The following is a 16,071-nucleotide window of genomic DNA, read 5'->3' on the forward strand; positions in this document are numbered from 1 at the left end:
TGGCGGGCACCGAAGCCACGCCCCCATGTTGTTGTCAGGAGCAGCGAGAAGATGGCGGCGGCGGCGGCTGTGAGGGGCATCGGGGGCGGGCTGGGCCGCAGCCTGCGGGAGCTCCGCATCCACCTGTGCCAGCGCTCCGCGGGCAGCCGTGGCGTCAGGTGAGCCGGGAGCCGGGGGGCCGCTCCGCGGGCGGGCCCGGCGGGAGGGAGCGAGGCACCGGCCTGCCCTCAGCCTGCCCGGTCCCAGCGGACTTAGCCACGGGGATCCGCCGTTCCTCCTTCCCTCCCCAGAGACTTCATCGAGCAGCACTATGTGACCCTGAAGAAGGCAAATCCCGACTTCCCCATCCTGATCCGCGAGTGCTCCGGTGTCCAGCCCAAGCTCTGGGCTCGGTTCGGTAAGTGGGGGGTGCCCGCCGGGAAGCACCAGCTGAGGGCAGCTAGAAGCGAGCGCCAGAGCCCTGCGGTCTGCAGCAGATGGGGGGTTCAGCGATTACAGTGAGGGGCATTGACGGAGAGGGAGCAGCTGTCCATGAGGCAAGGTGGGGATTGACTTCAGAGAAGCGTGTAACTGCTGCATGACCTGGTGGGAGGCCAAAAAGGGACCTGCGGCTCAGAAGGTGGTTTGCCAGCTTGTGGCTGTGATCTCCCACCCCCGTAGGGTTCCTGTACAAAAAAATGTTTCTGTTTTCCTTTGTTTTCACTGCATTCTCAGCGAAACACCAAGGAGGGAGCGGAAAAACTCCTCTGTAAAGGCTCTGTTTTCTTCCTGAAGTCATCTGGGCTGGGCAAAAATAATTTAGAAACTTTTTTTCAAAGAGGTGCAGTGACTCTTTAAGCACAGGTTTCCCAGTGTGAGCACATGGGCCAGTAGCGCCTGCTGGTATAGTGCCTGTCTCTTGTCTGTATGTGACCTGCAGGGAAATATACCCCCGGGTAGGGGCTGCTGTAGCAACAGCAAGTTTTTCAGCCCTATTTTACTGAAGCGTTGGTGAGCATCTTGATGTGAGCTGGCTGAAAGCCACCAGGTTGCTTTGGGATGTGGTGGGGGCCTCTGCTCAGCTGCTGCGCAGCAAAAGTTAACAAGAAGAGGCAAGGAAATGTGTTAGGCTGCATTGGCTTCTCTGAGGGAAAGGCTGAGAATAAAGAGAAGGTGGAAACGATAACTTGGGCACAGGGAGGCACGCTGGGGAGTGGTGGGTGTGAAAGGGTGGTGACAGGAGCCTGGGCTGCGATGCCAGTGGCGCTTGGGAAACCTAAAGCAGGGCTTTGGGTTGCCCTCGCAGCAGAAAAGGACCAAGGCACCTGCTCCCTCTCTTACCCTCTGTCTTTCCTGCAGAGTTTGGCAAGGAGAAAAGCGTGCCGCTGAACAACCTTACCGTGGATGAAGTGGCCAAGGCCTTGGAGAACATTGTGAAAAGCAAGGTGTGAAGACACGGTAAATATGCACGTGCTGAAGACTTGACTGATGATCTTTAATGTAAAACATGTATCTTTAACTTATCAATCGCATAAATGCAACGTGCTTACCCTGAGCTTCACGTGTTGGGTTTAAAGCCAAAAGGAGATGCTGGAGGGAACGGCTGATCCATCAGGGTTTATACGCCACCTCCCCGGCATCAAGAGCCTGCCTGCCCGGGTTGCAGCTCAGCTCTGCTCCTGCACCAAGCTCTGGGGAGGCACAGGGCAGCCTGCTGGTAGCTACGAGGTGGTGACAAGGACGGAAACAGCTGTATCGTGCCAAGGACCAGCATCCCTGTGCAGCCAGCACAGGTGCTTACAGCTGGGTGGTTAGACCCCTAACCAGGGCACAGGGTGAACAAACGGTTTACTCCTCCTTGGAGCGTGGGGAAGGGAGGTGGCGTGGCCTAGGAGAAGGCAGACAACGTGGCGTGGCAGGGACTGAGGGCGGAGGCTCCCAGGGGCTGCCCGACCATGTCGAGCAGCGCTCGTGCCCGCTCCTGGAGTACTGGGGTGCTCTGGTGCTGCTCGAGGGCCCGGTGCCCGCCTTGCGTGACGAAGTCAGCAGCAGCCTGTGTGAGAGGAGAGGGGTGAGAGCTGGCTGGCTGCCACCTAAGTATCTGCTACAGCTGATCCCGTCTGCCCAGAGCCACCACTCTACAGCCCAGGGAACGGGGTTGAAGGAATTCCCCAGAGCCCTACCAGACACTAAAGTCCCAAGCCAGGTAAATCCAGCCATGCTGATCGCTGGCCGGGAATGCACAGAGCTTGAAGTAAACATAACCGAATCAAAAGAATCCCCCCATAATAACCTCAAAGGGTACAAACAACCTGCCCAAAAAACAGTCATTGTCAATGAAAAGGAACTCCCCAGACACACAAGAAGGGCTCACGCCCTCTGCATCACACAAGTGCCCCCCTTCAGGCACGTGGCCGGGTGCTGAGGAGTGGGGAACTAGCATGGCAATAACTGAAGGCAGTATTATTTAAATAATAATCCCCATCCCCAGCTTTATGATCTCGTGCTTGATTCTGGGACAGGCACCCCCCGCTCTTACCTCCGGCCAGTGCAGGAAGAGGAGGTGCAGCAGCTCGAGGCACTGCCCCACCACTTCGGGGTCGGGCAGCGCGAGGGTGGGCAGCAGCAGGGGCAGGGCAGGCTGCCGGTGCAGCTGCTGGCAGTAGGCTGGCCCCTTCTCTGCTATATTGCACAGAACTGTCAGGACCTGGACGGAGGAGCCGTGAGAGGGAGCGAGCAACGAACACTTTGTTAGTGGGCAGATTCCTGACAGGCTTAGGAGGGCTCCAAAGAACTCCCCATGTCCTCCCTGGAGGTCCTGCCAGGTGCTTCCCCAAAGCCATGTGCCCACCAACCAGCTGGATTTTGAGTGCTCTTTAAAAGCCTTTTCCATCCCCACCTCAAGGCACTGTTCATCCCCGTGCCAAACAGACGCAGCTGTACCACCCACCCCTTGGCAGAGCATCCCCCCAGGACCCCCTAAAGCTTTAGGGTCTTCCAAAAGAAGGTAGCAGTAGCCTCCCCGGGCCCACGCCAGGTGCTGGCAGGCCTGACCCCAAGCTAACATCTGCCTTGGGACCCCTCTTCTGCTGGGACAAGACTCTGTCAAAAGTAAATACAGACATAGTGACTTCAGGGGAGGCAGATGGTGACTACCACATAACAAGACCTTCTGCCAAGCCATTGCTACTGCCCCAAGCCAACCTCCAACTTGAGCACCGTGTGTGCGGGATTCATGTTCCTGAAAGTCCAGCACTCCCCCTCCCCCCCCAGACCTGGGGCACGAGGCGAGGTCTTACCAACACACTGGCCATCTGAGAACACGGCAGGAGCTGCAGCAGGGCCGGGAGCAAGTCCAGGGAGAGCAGAGCGGAGCAGAAGAAGGGCTCGTCTGCTAGGGTGGGCAGAGAAGGAACGTGTCAATAAAACCGAGGTTTCTGCAGGAGGTCTGCAGATGAGATGCCACGAGTCTGCCAGCAATCAAGGCAGGTCCCGGCAGCAGCTCTGGCTCTGCTGACAGCCCCGCGGGACGCTGACCCGTGAGGTTGTTCAGCAGCCAGAGACACTCCTGTACGATGAACGGGTGCTGCTGGAGGAAGCACTGCAGGATGAGGAAGAGGGCGATGAGCAGGCGCTCGTCCTGGATCTGGACTTCGCAACCCGTCTCCTCCGCGAGCAGGTTGCTGAGACACCGCAGCACTGGGCAGACGAGCTGTGACGGTGGGAAACACAAAGCCCTTTAGCCAGACTGCATCCCCACAGCAATGCCGAGAACAGCCAGCACCCTGCCCGTGTCTTACCAGCTCCAGGCCCTCAGGAGCATCTTGGGGGATTTCAGAAGCCAGGTCGAGCAAGAGCGAGGTGAGGGCAGGCAAGGCCCCCAGCGACAGCAATGCTGCGTTGGCTGTATGGCTGCAAAGGGAAGGGACAGCGGGGTTGCTTTCGGTGCTCAGAGAGGAAAAACTGCTGCAGCCCTCACCAAACAACGGGGCCTGGAAATTCGGAGCATTCTTCTGAACTGCCAGAGGGCTTGTTTCATAGCAGCTTGTTTATGAGCTTATGAGAAAGTTTAAAAGCCCATGGAAAACAGATCCACGGGAATTATCTGTGCAGGTCTGGAAACAACAGCCCCGGGGCTTCTTTGAGTACCCACACATTTCTTTCCGCTGGGGCTGCTGAAAGAAATGGCACCGGAGCAGCCACGCCAAGGCAGGCAGAGATTGTTGGCAGCAGCCAGCCTGGCCAGGTGACACTGGGCCAACCCCAGAAGCGCGAGGATTCAGGGAGCTTGCCTTGGGGAGTGTGGGGGACAATTCCAGACATGGAGAGGAGACTGGGGGGGGGTTCAGAGGACTAGGAACAGCCTCCTCAGGGTTATCACCTGTTATCACCCTGTAAAGGAACTCGGTGATCCTACAAACAGCATGCGTGTGCTCAGATACGAGAGCGGGAATGCCCAGGATGGCAGGGAAATTGCTTTCCCAAGGGAAAGGGGCAAGGGGAGGCAATCCAGGTCCCCTTGCAGGACCCTGAGCCTTCGTGCCTCTCTGGCTGCCCCCGGGGAACTCAAAATGAGCAGAAAAGCGCATTTACCTACAAATGATGTAGTGGAGACACCATGCAAACTCCACGGCTGCTCCTATCCCAGCCTTGAGGCCGGAGCAAACCAGTCGAAGCATGTGCTGGGGGAGAACAGAGTCCAGAACCAAGCTGGGGTCAGAACAGCAGAGTTAACGGAGGCATAGGCCAGAGCACAAGCAGGACAGACAACTGACAGGGAGACAGTAGCCCTGGCCACTGAGCAGGGAGCCGCTCTCCCTCGTACTGGGGGCCACATGCTCCAAACACACACCTGGAAGAGACTCCTACCTTATGATTGCAGCCCCAGGCACCACTAAGGCCCAGCACAAGCTCTCCCTGTCCGTGGCAGGGCCTGGGGGCACTCGGTACACCTTGGCTGGGGTCACATTTTTGGCACCGGGGGCTGTCAAGCTGATCTTTTCCTTCGCAGGAGGAATACAGCCAGAATTTCCCTGCAAGCCTACCCTGCTCAACACTGTCTTTTACCGAAATACCAGAGCTGTCTGCTCAGATAAGGCTGAGGGAAAAGAGTCAAGCCCCGCACCCTGAACTGCAACAAAACCTCCATAGTTCTGGTAGGATTCTGCTCTGAACTATTAATATCACTGGGACGGGAAAGGCGTCGTCGTCCCTGGCATGCAAATACCACTCTGGGCTCCAGGGCCCATCCTGATGCAGGGTTAAGAGGCTCGGACTCACGGTATGATCTCTGTGGGGGCTTCCTTGGCTTGGAGGAGCTGCGAGAGGACGTAGCCCAGACCTTCCAGCACAGCCTCGTGCGGGGACTGCAATCAAACAGAAAAAAGCTAATCCTGCATGACAGAGCCGGGGGATCCCAGGGTGCCAGCTGTCGTGCTGATGAGAGGGCGATACCTCTTCATAACACCAAACCAAGCAGCCGAGTGGCGCAGTCTCTCCATGCCTGGAGAAGAGGGGGCACAGCAGGGGACCGGGAGTGATAGAGCAACCTGTGGCCACACCAAAGCTGAGCTTTCCACCCTCCCCGCACTCACATGGGCTGCAGCTGTAGGGACCCAGCAGCCCAAACACAGCAGCAGTGCTGCTTTGAGCATTCAGATCTGCAAACGACAGCCCCGCTCACTGTGTTGGCCTCGTATGCCTGCTGGACCCCAGGCGTGAAGAGGGGAGAAGCCTGCAGCTCCCTGTGTTAGAGACTGTTTATTGGCAAGCCACAGTTAGGGATGTGAGAGATTCAGCTGGAGAAGAGCACACGGTGGTGACCTGAGCCCCGAAAATGGGAGTGCAGGAGAGCCCGTGAGAGACCCTCACCCGCAAGGGCACAGCCCTCTGCAGCGGGATCTCTGCCCGTGGCCACAGCTAGAAGGAGGGCTGGTAACTCAGTACTGTCAGCCAGCATCTAAAGGGCATAAGAAAAGGCATTTTTCTGGGGCAGGGCAGGGGAAGAGTGTGGCTGAGCTATTTCACCCACCTGGATGCAGGATGCCAGCACTGGAATGATGCCCTGAGGCAGAAGCTGCTTCCTCACAGCTTCGCTTTCTACTACCAGGTTCCCCAGCGTGTACAAACACAGCTCCTGAAACACGCCCGAGAGAGCAGGTCACCTCCACACTCCCCAGCAGGACCCTGGCCAGCCTGGGCAGCCAGCAGGGCCTCTAGGTCCCTGCACCCCAGGACTAGGGCACACACTTCCCCTGCGCGGGGCAGAAGCTGTCTTCAGAGGGGTAAACATAGGTGGATACTGCTGGACTCTCCTGCTACCCCATTCCCAGCTGCATCGGCTTCAATTTATCCTTTTTCTATCTAGCTCAGGTTGGGATCTGATCACTTCCACTTTGGAGGTTTTTCAGGCTTCTAATTATTGCTATGACATTTCCCTGAGACCCCTCTAATTCCGCAGTATTCTCCTGGAGACTGCCCGTGTGCTGCATTAAAATGGGATCACCACCTTGGGGTTGCTCCCCATCTTGTTCCTTAGCTCCGATCCTGTCTGCTTCTCAAAGGAGCACAGCACGCTGCACAAGGCGCACTGCTCGGCAGCTGGCAAAACACAGACACCAAGGTACCTCCTGTCCAGGCCCAGCCTGCGCCAAGAGGCCAGACCACACGTCTGATGACGGAGTCCAACTGCCGCAGCCTGCAGTCCCTGCTTCCCCAAACGGAGCTTGGAGCTGAAGAGGAACCCGTTGCAAATGGGGCAAACCACCGCGTCCTGGGCTGCGGCAGGAGGATTTGCCTGGCCTGGATGAGGCTTGGGAGCATTTAAGAGCAGCCTGCAGCTACCTGGAAGGAGGTGCAAACACAATGGAACCAAGCTCCTCTTGGTGTTGGGATGGGGCACAGTGAAGGGGGTCTCCATATTTCCAAGACTTGGCCAGACAAAGCCTTGCTGCCCTGGGCTAGCACCGGGGACAGTCCTGCTCCAAGGGGAAGGTTGGACTAGAGACTTCCAGAGGGCCCCTTCCCACCAGCACTCCTATGTGAGCCACGTTAGGCTAAGGCTGGCCAAAAGAGGTCAACACCCAACCGCTACCAAAGCATTATCGGGTGCCAGAGCCCTGGCAAACGCAAGCGCGGATCTTACCATGAACTCAACACTGTGTCCTGAGAGGTAGGTGAGGAGATAGGAGGTCACTGGCAGACATGCCTCAGCCACAGCAGGGTCACTGGAGTGGGAGAGCTCGTGGAGACAGCGGGCTGCCTCCATCTGCATGTCAGCCAGGCTGCTGGTGAAGATCCCAATGAGTGTCCGGATGCTGCCATCCAGCCTGGTAGAACCCAAAGGGTGCTGTGACCTCCTGCCTTCCCACCCTCGGCCACACACCAGCTCACCCACACAACGACTGGGACAAAGGGCCACTCTGGACATGTCCTTGATAACAGCCATGCAGTGCCAGACCTGGGCTGACCTGACAAACTTCTGCTGAGTCTCCTTGTTCTGCAGAGCCCAACGGAGGCGGCCGAGCGATCTTTTCCTGTCCTCTGAGCCCCTCTGCACGGCTCTGAGCAGCTCAAGAACCTATCCGAAAATTAAAAGATGGGTGAATTTCAAGCAGTGCCGGGGTTAAGATTTCATCCCGTTAATCCTGGAGGCAAAGCAACCCAAGCACAAAGATGGTCACAAAGAACCTTACTGTTTCCCACCGTGTCTGGCAGTGACTTGGAAAACACTCCCAAACCCACCCCCACATGCCTAGAGGCTGGGGAAGACCCCGGGGACCCCCATCACCACGGAGAACGTCATGCTCTTCACCTCATCCTCCGAGAGAGGGTCTGGCACGATCTCTGCTCCATCCTGTCCACCCTCCTCTGCCGTGGTGTCCTCCCGCAGAAGCCGCTTGCTGACCAGCTGCTCCTGCCGCCGGGCTTTCCTGAGAGCTGTGATCGAATTGGTCACTGTCACCACCTGCCTAGGTGAAGATGCTTCTCCATTCCACCAAAGAGCCTCATTCCTTTTAACAGGGAGAAACCGCCAGTCGCTCCTCGCGTGAGCCGGGAGGGACGCACGAGGCAGTGACTGCATTTAGACCTTGCACGCCGCAGGGCTGCGGGGACGGGCGTGCATCAACGCATGAAGTCACGGCTGGGCAAACCGGTATGAAGGCAGGACAGAGGCGTGAGGACCAGAGCGGCCGCACCGGGAGGGACCCAAAGATGGTTTTAGGTAGGCGAGACCTTGGAAAACCCAAGCTGCAGAGAGGTGGTTGAGGAAACGGGGTATCCAGGGCAGAAAAGCCACGTGGATTAAAAAAAAATAAGGCTGTAAAACGCTTCCCCGAGTGGGCAGGGAGCCCACGGACACCAACCATCCCATCCACCCCCGGGATGCGCGGCCGGGCAGGGCGGGGGGCCGGGGCTCTGCTTGGGTCCCGCTGTGGGGCAGAGCTGGCGGCCGCGGGGGCTCCCACCAGTGGCCCCGCCACCCGGGGGGGGGGGGGGGGGCACAAACCCGCCCGGGCCCCCCCGACCCCGAGAGCTCTCTCTGCAGGGCCCGGCCCCGTCCTGCCGCGCTGCCCCCTCCCCGCCCGGGTAGGCCCCGGCCCCGGCGCGGACCTGCCTCTCGCTCCCGCCGCCGGGCCCGCAGCTCCTCCGCGCCGCGGCCGCTGGGCCCGGCCCCGCGTCGCCGCCAGCCCCACATGGCGGCGGGGAGGAGGAGGAGGAGGAGGAGGAGGAGGCGGTGGTGATGGCGGCCGGGGCGGGCAGAGGGGAGGGCCGGGCCGCGGGGAGAAGCGGTGGGCAGGGCCCGAGGCGGGCAGAGCTGCGGGGAGGAGGCCGAGCACGACCGGGCCCGGGCCGGCGGCCAGGGGGGGATCGCGGAGGCGGAGGCGGGGCTGCCGCTGCCGCTGCCGTTGCCTGGTTCCCGGGCAGCCCCGGGAAGGGTGGCCGGGACGACCCCCCGGCGGCCGGGGCCCTGCTGTCCCCCCCACGAGAGCTCGGCCGGCGGGTCCTTCTGCAGCCCGGGGAGCTCCGGGGGCCCGGGCCCTGGCACCCCCCTGCCTTGCCAGCAGGAGCACCAGGGTCGGCCCTTCCCGGGGCAGGGGCTCTGCAGGGGAGCTCCCCGCCATCCCGCTGCTGCGGCTTCAGGAGGGAGCTCGGCCAGTCCCCCTGTGTGGCCTGGGTCGGTCATGGGGAGCGTGTGGTGACCCTCTCCGGAGCGGTCACGGCACTGGCTCCAGGGATGGGGTGCAGGGCCTCCCCGCGGGGACATAGACAGGAGCGTGCGCGGCGGGGGGAATCCAGCCAGAGGATGAACTCCTCTGGTCTTGCAGCCGGCCTCCAGGCTCAGGCAAGGTTTCTGCTCACACAGGGCTGGATTGCATGTTTGTTGAAGCCAAAAAAGCCCAGAGACTCGCCAGAAATGTAAAACAATGGGGCTCAGTGTCCTGGGATCTTCCATGGTGGTGACGAGAACAAGAGTCATCACCCAGAAGATGGCTCCAAAACCACATGTCTTTGAAGCAGGGTGTGGCTGGCCACTGAGGAGATAGAAGAACTCATTTTTCCCCAGAAAGCCGTTTGGGGGAATTTGCGGCTGGCGGCCAGGAATGAGCAATTAAAAGGTACCAGGCCCAGACAGTTAGAGCTGCCGACTTCACACAAGGGAGTAGCGAGGAGAACTCGGAAAAGCAGCTACGATTTTTCCACGATACGCACAGGAGCGGTTTCGTGTTACCCGAGAATGGTAAAGAGGAATCATGGAATTACTGAACCCCTCTGCATAAGGAATTGCTCAAGCAAAGGCAGCAAAAGCGGTGCAGCAGTTCGCCTGAGACACCAAGAACAAGAAAACGAGCTGCAGTAGATGCAGACCAAAAGGAGACCTTCCCTTCAGCCACCCCAGCAGCAGAGCGCCAGAGCGTGTGGGACAGGCAGCTCCTGCCCCAGCTCTTCTCGCATTGATAGTGTCTTTCTGTGATGCTGCATTAACAACAAACTGGGAATTGCATCTTCTAGCTGTGCAGTTTTGTTGCCTTTCTGAAACCCTTTCTGAAATCCAACATAGGCAGAGAAATCCCCGGCGAAGAAAAAATCCCTGACAGATCTTTCCAAATGCCTGGTGATCTCCGCTTGCTGATGGGCAGCATTAACATTTTGGCATAGGCGCAGCCACCTGCCTAAGGAGCACTGGGCAAGTGATAGAATCATAGAATCATAGAATCATTGAGGTTGGAAAAGACCTCTAAGATCATCGAGTCCAACCATCGACCCAACACCACCACCCACTAAACCATGTCCCTAAGTGCCTCATCTACTCGTCTTTTAAATACCTCCAGGGATGGGGACTCAACCACTTCCCTGGGCAGCCTGTTCCAATGTTTAACCACTCTTTCAGTAAAGAAATTTTCCCTCACATCCAATCTAAACCTCCCCTGGTGCAACTTGAGGCCATTTCCTCTCGTCCTATCACTTGTTACTTGGGAGAAGAGACCGACACCCCCCTCGCTACAACCTCCTTTCAGGTAGTTGTAGAGAGCGACGAGGTCTCCGCTCAGCTTCCTTTTCTCCAGGCTAAACAACCCCAGTTCCCTCAGCCGCTCCTCATAAGACTTGTTCTCCAGACCCCTGACCAGCCTCGTTGCCCTTCTCTGGACACGCTCCAGCACCTCGACGTCCTTCTTGTAGTGAGGGGCCCAAAACTGAACTCAGTATTTGAGGTGCGGCCTCACCAGTGCCGAGTACAGGGACATGATCACTTCCCTACTCCTGCTGGCCACACTCTTTCTGATACAGGCCAGGATGCCATTGGCCTTCTTGGCCGCCTGGGCACGCTGCCGGCTCATGTTCAGCCGGCTGTCGACCAACACCCCCAGGTCCTTCTCTGCCAGGCAGCTTTCCAGCCACTCTTCCCCAAGCCTGTAGCGCTGCACGGGGTTGTTGTGGCCGAAGTGCAGGACCCGGCACTTGGCCTTGTTGAACCTCATACAATTGGCCTCGGCCCATCGATCCAGCCTGTCCAGGTCCCTCTGCAGAGCCTTCCTACCCTCGAGCAGATCAACGCTCCCGCCCAACTTGGTGTCATCTGCAAACTTACTGAGGGTGCACTCGATCCCCTCATCCAGATCATTGATAAAGATATTGAACAAGACCGGCCCCAGTACTGAGCCCTGGGGAACACCACTCCTGACCGGCCGCCAACTGGATGTAACTCCATTCACCACAACTCTCTGGGCCCGGCCGTCCAGCCAGTTTTTGACCCAGCGCAGAGTCCACCTGTCTAAGCCGTGAGCCGCCAGCTTCTCTAGGAGAATGCTGTGGGAGACGGTGTCAAAGGCCTTGCTGAAGTCCAGGTAGACCACATCCACAGCCTTTCCCTCGTCCACTAGGCGGGTCACCTGGTCATAGAAGGAGATCAGGTTGGTCAAGCAGGACCTGCCTTTCATGAACCTGTGCTGGCTGGGCCTGATCCCCTGGTTGTCCCGCTCATGTCTTGTGAGCGCCCTCAAGATGAACCGCTCCATAATCTTCCCCGGCACCGAGGTCAGGCTGACAGGCCTGTAGTTCCCCGGATCCTCCTTCCGTCCCTTCTTGTAGATGGGATGATCCCCTTCTTGATGCGAGTTCCTTGGCCAAGCCAAGTAGCCAGGTTGCCAAGGAAGCTGATCTTGGGTGAAGATGTGCCCTTCACACAGTGGATGGGAATTTGTCCTCTCCCCATCCTACGTGAGACACAGGTATCTGGCGATGGTCTGGATACCGGGTATGACAGTCCCGGTCTGCATTGCCTCCTTGCAGGATGTTCAGCACCCAGCGGGCTCCGAGGCACAGCAAGCCCAGAGCATCTGGAAGCAAAGTTGTGTTTGGGCTGGTCCCCGGAATGCATGTAGGGCACCTTTACCGCGCTCTCTTCCCTGACCCTTCCTAGGAAAGTGAGCGTCATTGCCACTTAGACCAAAACCCTTCCCAGCCTGCAGCTGCAAGAGCCTCTTGCTGCAGGGAAGCGAAGCAGAAGTGACTTGGGCGGTTGCTGTGTAGCACATTGCTTCCCGTGGCGCAGCCAGCCCCGTCTTGCTGAGGAAGTCTCGCAGCGGGAGCAAGGGCAGTGCCCAGGAACCTGCCTCCAGGTGCCTGCCAGCCCCGACTGCGTGGATCTAAACTCAGGCAGGACGGGCTGCGGAAGCACCAACGGCAGCTGGAAGACACCTGCAGGCGCTGAGGTCTCATCGGCTGGAGGCAGGGGAGGGTCAGGCACAGGAGAGAGCTGAGGGCTTCCAGAGCCTTTGGCATCTAAGCCCTGGATTTGGGAGCAGCTACAGGAAGCAGCCGTGGGATAAGGAAACATTTCGGTGTGAGCTGGCTGGTGAGTCACTGGACAAACCCACCCCCGCTTCGTGCTGCCCCCCCGGCGAGGAGGGCTTCTCCCCCGGGAGGGTGGTGCAGCCCCGCGATGGCACAGAGAGGTAGGGAGAGCTCCGTCCTCAGAGGTTTTTGAGATGCGGCCAGAAAAAGCTGTGGCTGATCAGGTTGAGCTCTCGGACAGGGCTGAGTCAGCACATTCTTAGGAGCCTTTAATCTTTGCTTGCTGCTTTTTTGCGATCTGTTGATAAGACTTTCTCGTCAGCTGGACAGCAAAGCAATACTTGGTGCTGACAGGGATACATACAGACCCTCAGAAATTATTTTCTGCTGTCCCCTTGGAGGCTGGTAATGAATCAAATCACTGGGTGAGAAAAAGGAAAATATGAAGCCCTCTGTTGCAATTTCCTGCCCCAGATTACAGTGCGCACCACGCAGAGAAAAAAACAGAGCTGTGTCTCTCCCATCCTGTGGTCAGACTGATATATCTGGCTTCACTGTCCGTAACTCAGCATTTCTAGTTTCTCCTGATCCATGGGATATCCTGGTCACTTAGGAATGGGAGTCTCTGCAGCAAGGAAGCCCAGGCAGGAAAGCGCAGAGCCTGGTGCCTGCTGCCTCGGGAGGAGCCACCCTGCCTTGCTGAAACCCTGCTTTTGGGGTGGGGCGAGACCAGTGCCACCGACTCCCTGCCAAGGAGCGGGCGGAACAGGTGTAGCCCTTGGGTGTTTCACTGGTGAAACGGGCTGGGAGCTTTGCCCTGAGTCGTGGCTGAGTAGCCAGGCGGGTGCGCTGGACCCACACGAAGGGCAGTTGGGCAGGAGTGGTGAGGGCAGCGCTGTGTCCCCGAAGGGTGGCTCTGCGGGGCTGAACCCACCCAAGTCAGCCCTCCCGTCGGTTGGATCTGAATGGTCCCCTCAGCTGCCACAAGAGTGCTGCCTTTCACCATTGCTCTCCTCATTTCTAGGCTCTTCACCATGAACGTGGCTGTTCTCCTCCTCCTGGGCCTGGGGCTGTTGGAGGCAGAAGGCAGGTGTTTCTTCAATCGCACTGAGGAGCACTGTGTGTGCTACAACCTGTCCCAGGAAAGCCTAGGCAGCATCATCCAGTGCCTCGCAGCCACTGTTGTGGAGTTTCGGGGAGGAGAGCTGGAGAGATACGTAGCTTTCCCCATCAGCGACCTGGACCCCTCCACCATTGAAATGCTGGGCTCCCTTGTCATCAGGAAAATAATTTTTGGTGATCTCTTGGTGCCTGAGATACTCCTCGCCCGAGTCCTGAGGTTCTTTTCCTACACCCAAGTGCAGGAGCTGGTGTTTGAGAGCTGCATTTTCAAGGGGAGAGGAAACTGGGCTGAAATGGCCAGCCAGGACTTGCCCATATTGTCCCTGCACTTCCACAGCGTGACATCTGCCCCACTGACGGGCCGCGAGCAGGACTTCTCTAGTCTGAGCAGCTGGCTGGAGACGCTGCAGGAGCTGGCTGTCACCGGCTCCCATGTCACCAGCCTGCCCTGTAGCATCGGAAGGCTGTTCAGAGCTCTGCGCTCCCTGGACATGGCACAAAACAGCCTTGGGGACGAGAGCTTGATGCCCACCTTTTGCGAGGGGGCTTTCCCTCAGCTCCAGGTACTGAGTCTGCAATGCAACAACCTGACATCCTACCACAGCGTGTGCGAAAGCATGCAGCTGCTGCGTGAGCTCCAGCATTTAGATCTCAGCCAGAACAAGCTCATGGCAGACCTGTCCTCCTCCTGCCAGTGGCCAGTGGCCCTCCGAATTTTTAACTTGTCTGACAATGGCTTGGATGAAGTCCTCACACCTCTGCCTCCTAGTCTGGAAGTGTTGGATGTGAGCTGCAACCACCTTCATGCTGTAGACATCTCCCTCAGCTCCCTGAAGAAGCTCTTCCTGAGCCAAAACATACTGCAGGCTGCCCCCTCCATCAGGAATTACCCCATGTTGGACACCCTCCACCTGGACAACAACTTGATTACAGAGCTGCCGTGGGATGAGCTGAAGCTCCTGGGGCACCTGCGGGATGTGACTGCGGCTGGCAACCCCTACAACTGCTCATGCTCTGGGGCCGGGGGGGTCCAGGCGCTGGCGGGCCTGGTGCACCTTGGGCAGGGCTGGCCTCAGGACTACAAGTGCCACTCGCCCCCTCGCTGCCAGGGCAGGCTGGTGAAGGACGTGCTGGTCTCAGTGCTGCAGTGCAACAGTGCTGCGGTGATTGCCCCTGTCTGCATTGCCCTCATCCTGCTCGGCGTGGCCGGCGCCGTTTGCCTGGTCAGATCCAGGCCTGGGCTCGTCCGGCCCTGCCTCAGAGTGTGAAGGGGACGTGTGATCATTCCCACCAGTGCTTCCCTGCAGGGGCTCAGCCCCAGGGGCTGCAAGGCCAGGAGCTCTGTGGGAAGGCTCACAGGACCCCCAAGTGCTGGTGAGGGCTCTCTTGGTGTCCCCAGTCCAGGCTCCCCTGTGGAGCAGGACTGTCCCCAGTCTTATCCCACAGTGGCTGTGGCTTTGCCCATCCAAGTTCTGGGGAAACCCCCAAGCAAAGCCCCTTGCCCTGCTCTGTCCCAGGGCTGCACCCTCCCAGAGGGGTTTTCCTTATGGCCAACTCTAACTCCCCAAGCCCCGACATGCACCCATTGCCCCTGTGATATCATCTGCCCTGAACAAGAGGAGTTCAGCTCCATCATATTTGTACAGCTGCAGGCGGCGCTCAGATGCCCCAAGCCTCGCTGGGGTCTGGTGGTCCCTGCCCAGAGCCCCCCCCCCACCTTGTAGCCCTGTGCCCCCCAGCCCAGCCGTCCTTGCAGCCTCCGCGGCCCCCTCTGCTGATCCTCCACCTCTCCTCACCTGCGGCTACAGCTGGGCCATGGCTGTGAGGATGCCTGGTTTGTGAGGGTGTCTGCTTAACTGCTATGCAGCATAAGAGAAAAACCACAAAAGACAGGAAAATGAATAAATTAGACACCCCTATACACAAACGCTAATGAGCGGGAGGTAACAGAGACAGCAACCAAGACCCAAGCTCTCAAAGCACTGGTGGACGAAACCCTCAAGTGTGACCCCGAAGAGCTGTTCAGCCAAAAACTTTTTAACTGATAAGAAGAAAACTGCTTTATTCTGGATTATTCAGAAAACGTCTCATAGGAAAGAGAAAATTGATTATGGGATGCTAAGGGAGGTGGGGGAATGTGCAAACCTTGCTGGGGAACGCTTACGGGAGGGATCAAAGGGAGGATCACAGTGGGTGGGTGGAGAAGGAACGAGCATGGGAAAATGGGGACGGGGAAGAAGGGGGCTGGTCGTAGTCGTAGGTAGGCAGCGCTCGCCTGGCCAAGCCCTGCGCTTCGTCCCCATGGTCTGTCCTTCCTTCTCATTAAAATCTATTCCTGCGTATTTTCCGTGCCACCTCACTCTATTCTGTTTGTGCACGTGCGCATGTGACCTGTGAGCAAACGCAGGCTGGACTAGACGGTGGGTGAGAAACCAGAGCGTGGAAAGACCCAAGGCTGGAGCTGGAGAGTGGCTAAACAGGGCCCAGGGTCCAGCCGTGGATCCGGGATGGGCTTGGGGTCTGCTGCGTGTTCGAGGGCAACACGGGTGTGCACCTGCCTGGGGGTCGGGGGTGGGGGTGTGGGGTTGTGCCACCAGCCCATGTCAGCCCTGAGCAGCTGGAGGGGAGGGATGGGGCCGTGCCGCCCGCGTGCTTGTGTTCGTGAAAGCACTG

The 16,071-nt window shown here is 58.5% G+C and overlaps 3 protein-coding genes across 7 annotated transcripts; 2 read left to right on the top strand and 1 right to left on the bottom strand.

Moving 5' to 3' along the window:
• The first annotated feature begins 44 nt into the window (after positions 1 to 44).
• On the top strand, positions 45 to 1,534 carry NDUFA2 (NADH:ubiquinone oxidoreductase subunit A2). Its single transcript, XM_076349973.1, has 3 exons — positions 45 to 158; positions 291 to 397; positions 1,339 to 1,534. The coding sequence occupies exons 1-3, from the start codon at positions 52 to 54 to the stop codon at positions 1,428 to 1,430; spliced, it is 306 nt and encodes a 101-aa protein (XP_076206088.1). The 5' UTR covers positions 45 to 51; the 3' UTR covers positions 1,431 to 1,534.
• Positions 1,454 to 8,700, bottom strand: TMCO6 (transmembrane and coiled-coil domains 6). Of its 4 annotated transcripts, XM_076349970.1 has the most exons (12): positions 8,593 to 8,700; positions 7,793 to 7,917; positions 7,449 to 7,558; positions 7,124 to 7,307; positions 6,011 to 6,115; positions 5,260 to 5,345; positions 4,573 to 4,689; positions 3,780 to 3,891; positions 3,517 to 3,691; positions 3,279 to 3,373; positions 2,519 to 2,686; positions 1,454 to 2,032 (listed from the first exon to the last, which is right to left on the bottom strand). In XM_076349970.1, exons 1-12 carry the CDS (start codon positions 8,675 to 8,677, stop codon positions 1,868 to 1,870), a joined length of 1,527 nt encoding a protein of 508 aa, XP_076206085.1. In that variant the 5' UTR covers positions 8,678 to 8,700; the 3' UTR covers positions 1,454 to 1,867. The 4 variants fall into 4 exon arrangements, with proteins under 4 accessions (XP_076206085.1, XP_076206083.1, XP_076206082.1 ...); XM_076349968.1 differs by having other exon boundaries at positions 3,279 to 3,370; positions 7,124 to 7,558; XM_076349967.1 differs by having other exon boundaries at positions 7,124 to 7,558.
• On the top strand, positions 7,911 to 15,740 carry CD14 (CD14 molecule). 2 transcript variants are annotated; one of them, XM_076349972.1, is made up of 2 exons: positions 7,911 to 8,203; positions 13,301 to 15,740. In XM_076349972.1, exon 2 carries the CDS (start codon positions 13,311 to 13,313, stop codon positions 14,664 to 14,666), a length of 1,356 nt encoding a protein of 451 aa, XP_076206087.1. In that variant the 5' UTR covers positions 7,911 to 8,203; positions 13,301 to 13,310; the 3' UTR covers positions 14,667 to 15,740. The 2 variants fall into 2 exon arrangements, with proteins under 2 accessions (XP_076206087.1, XP_076206086.1); XM_076349971.1 differs by lacking the exon at positions 7,911 to 8,203 and adding an exon at positions 11,411 to 12,337.
• The last annotated feature ends 331 nt before the right edge of the window (positions 15,741 to 16,071 follow it).

This window comes from Aptenodytes patagonicus, chromosome 12, assembly GCF_965638725.1.
Source record: "Aptenodytes patagonicus chromosome 12, bAptPat1.pri.cur, whole genome shotgun sequence".
Taxonomy (NCBI): domain Eukaryota; kingdom Metazoa; phylum Chordata; class Aves; order Sphenisciformes; family Spheniscidae; genus Aptenodytes; species Aptenodytes patagonicus.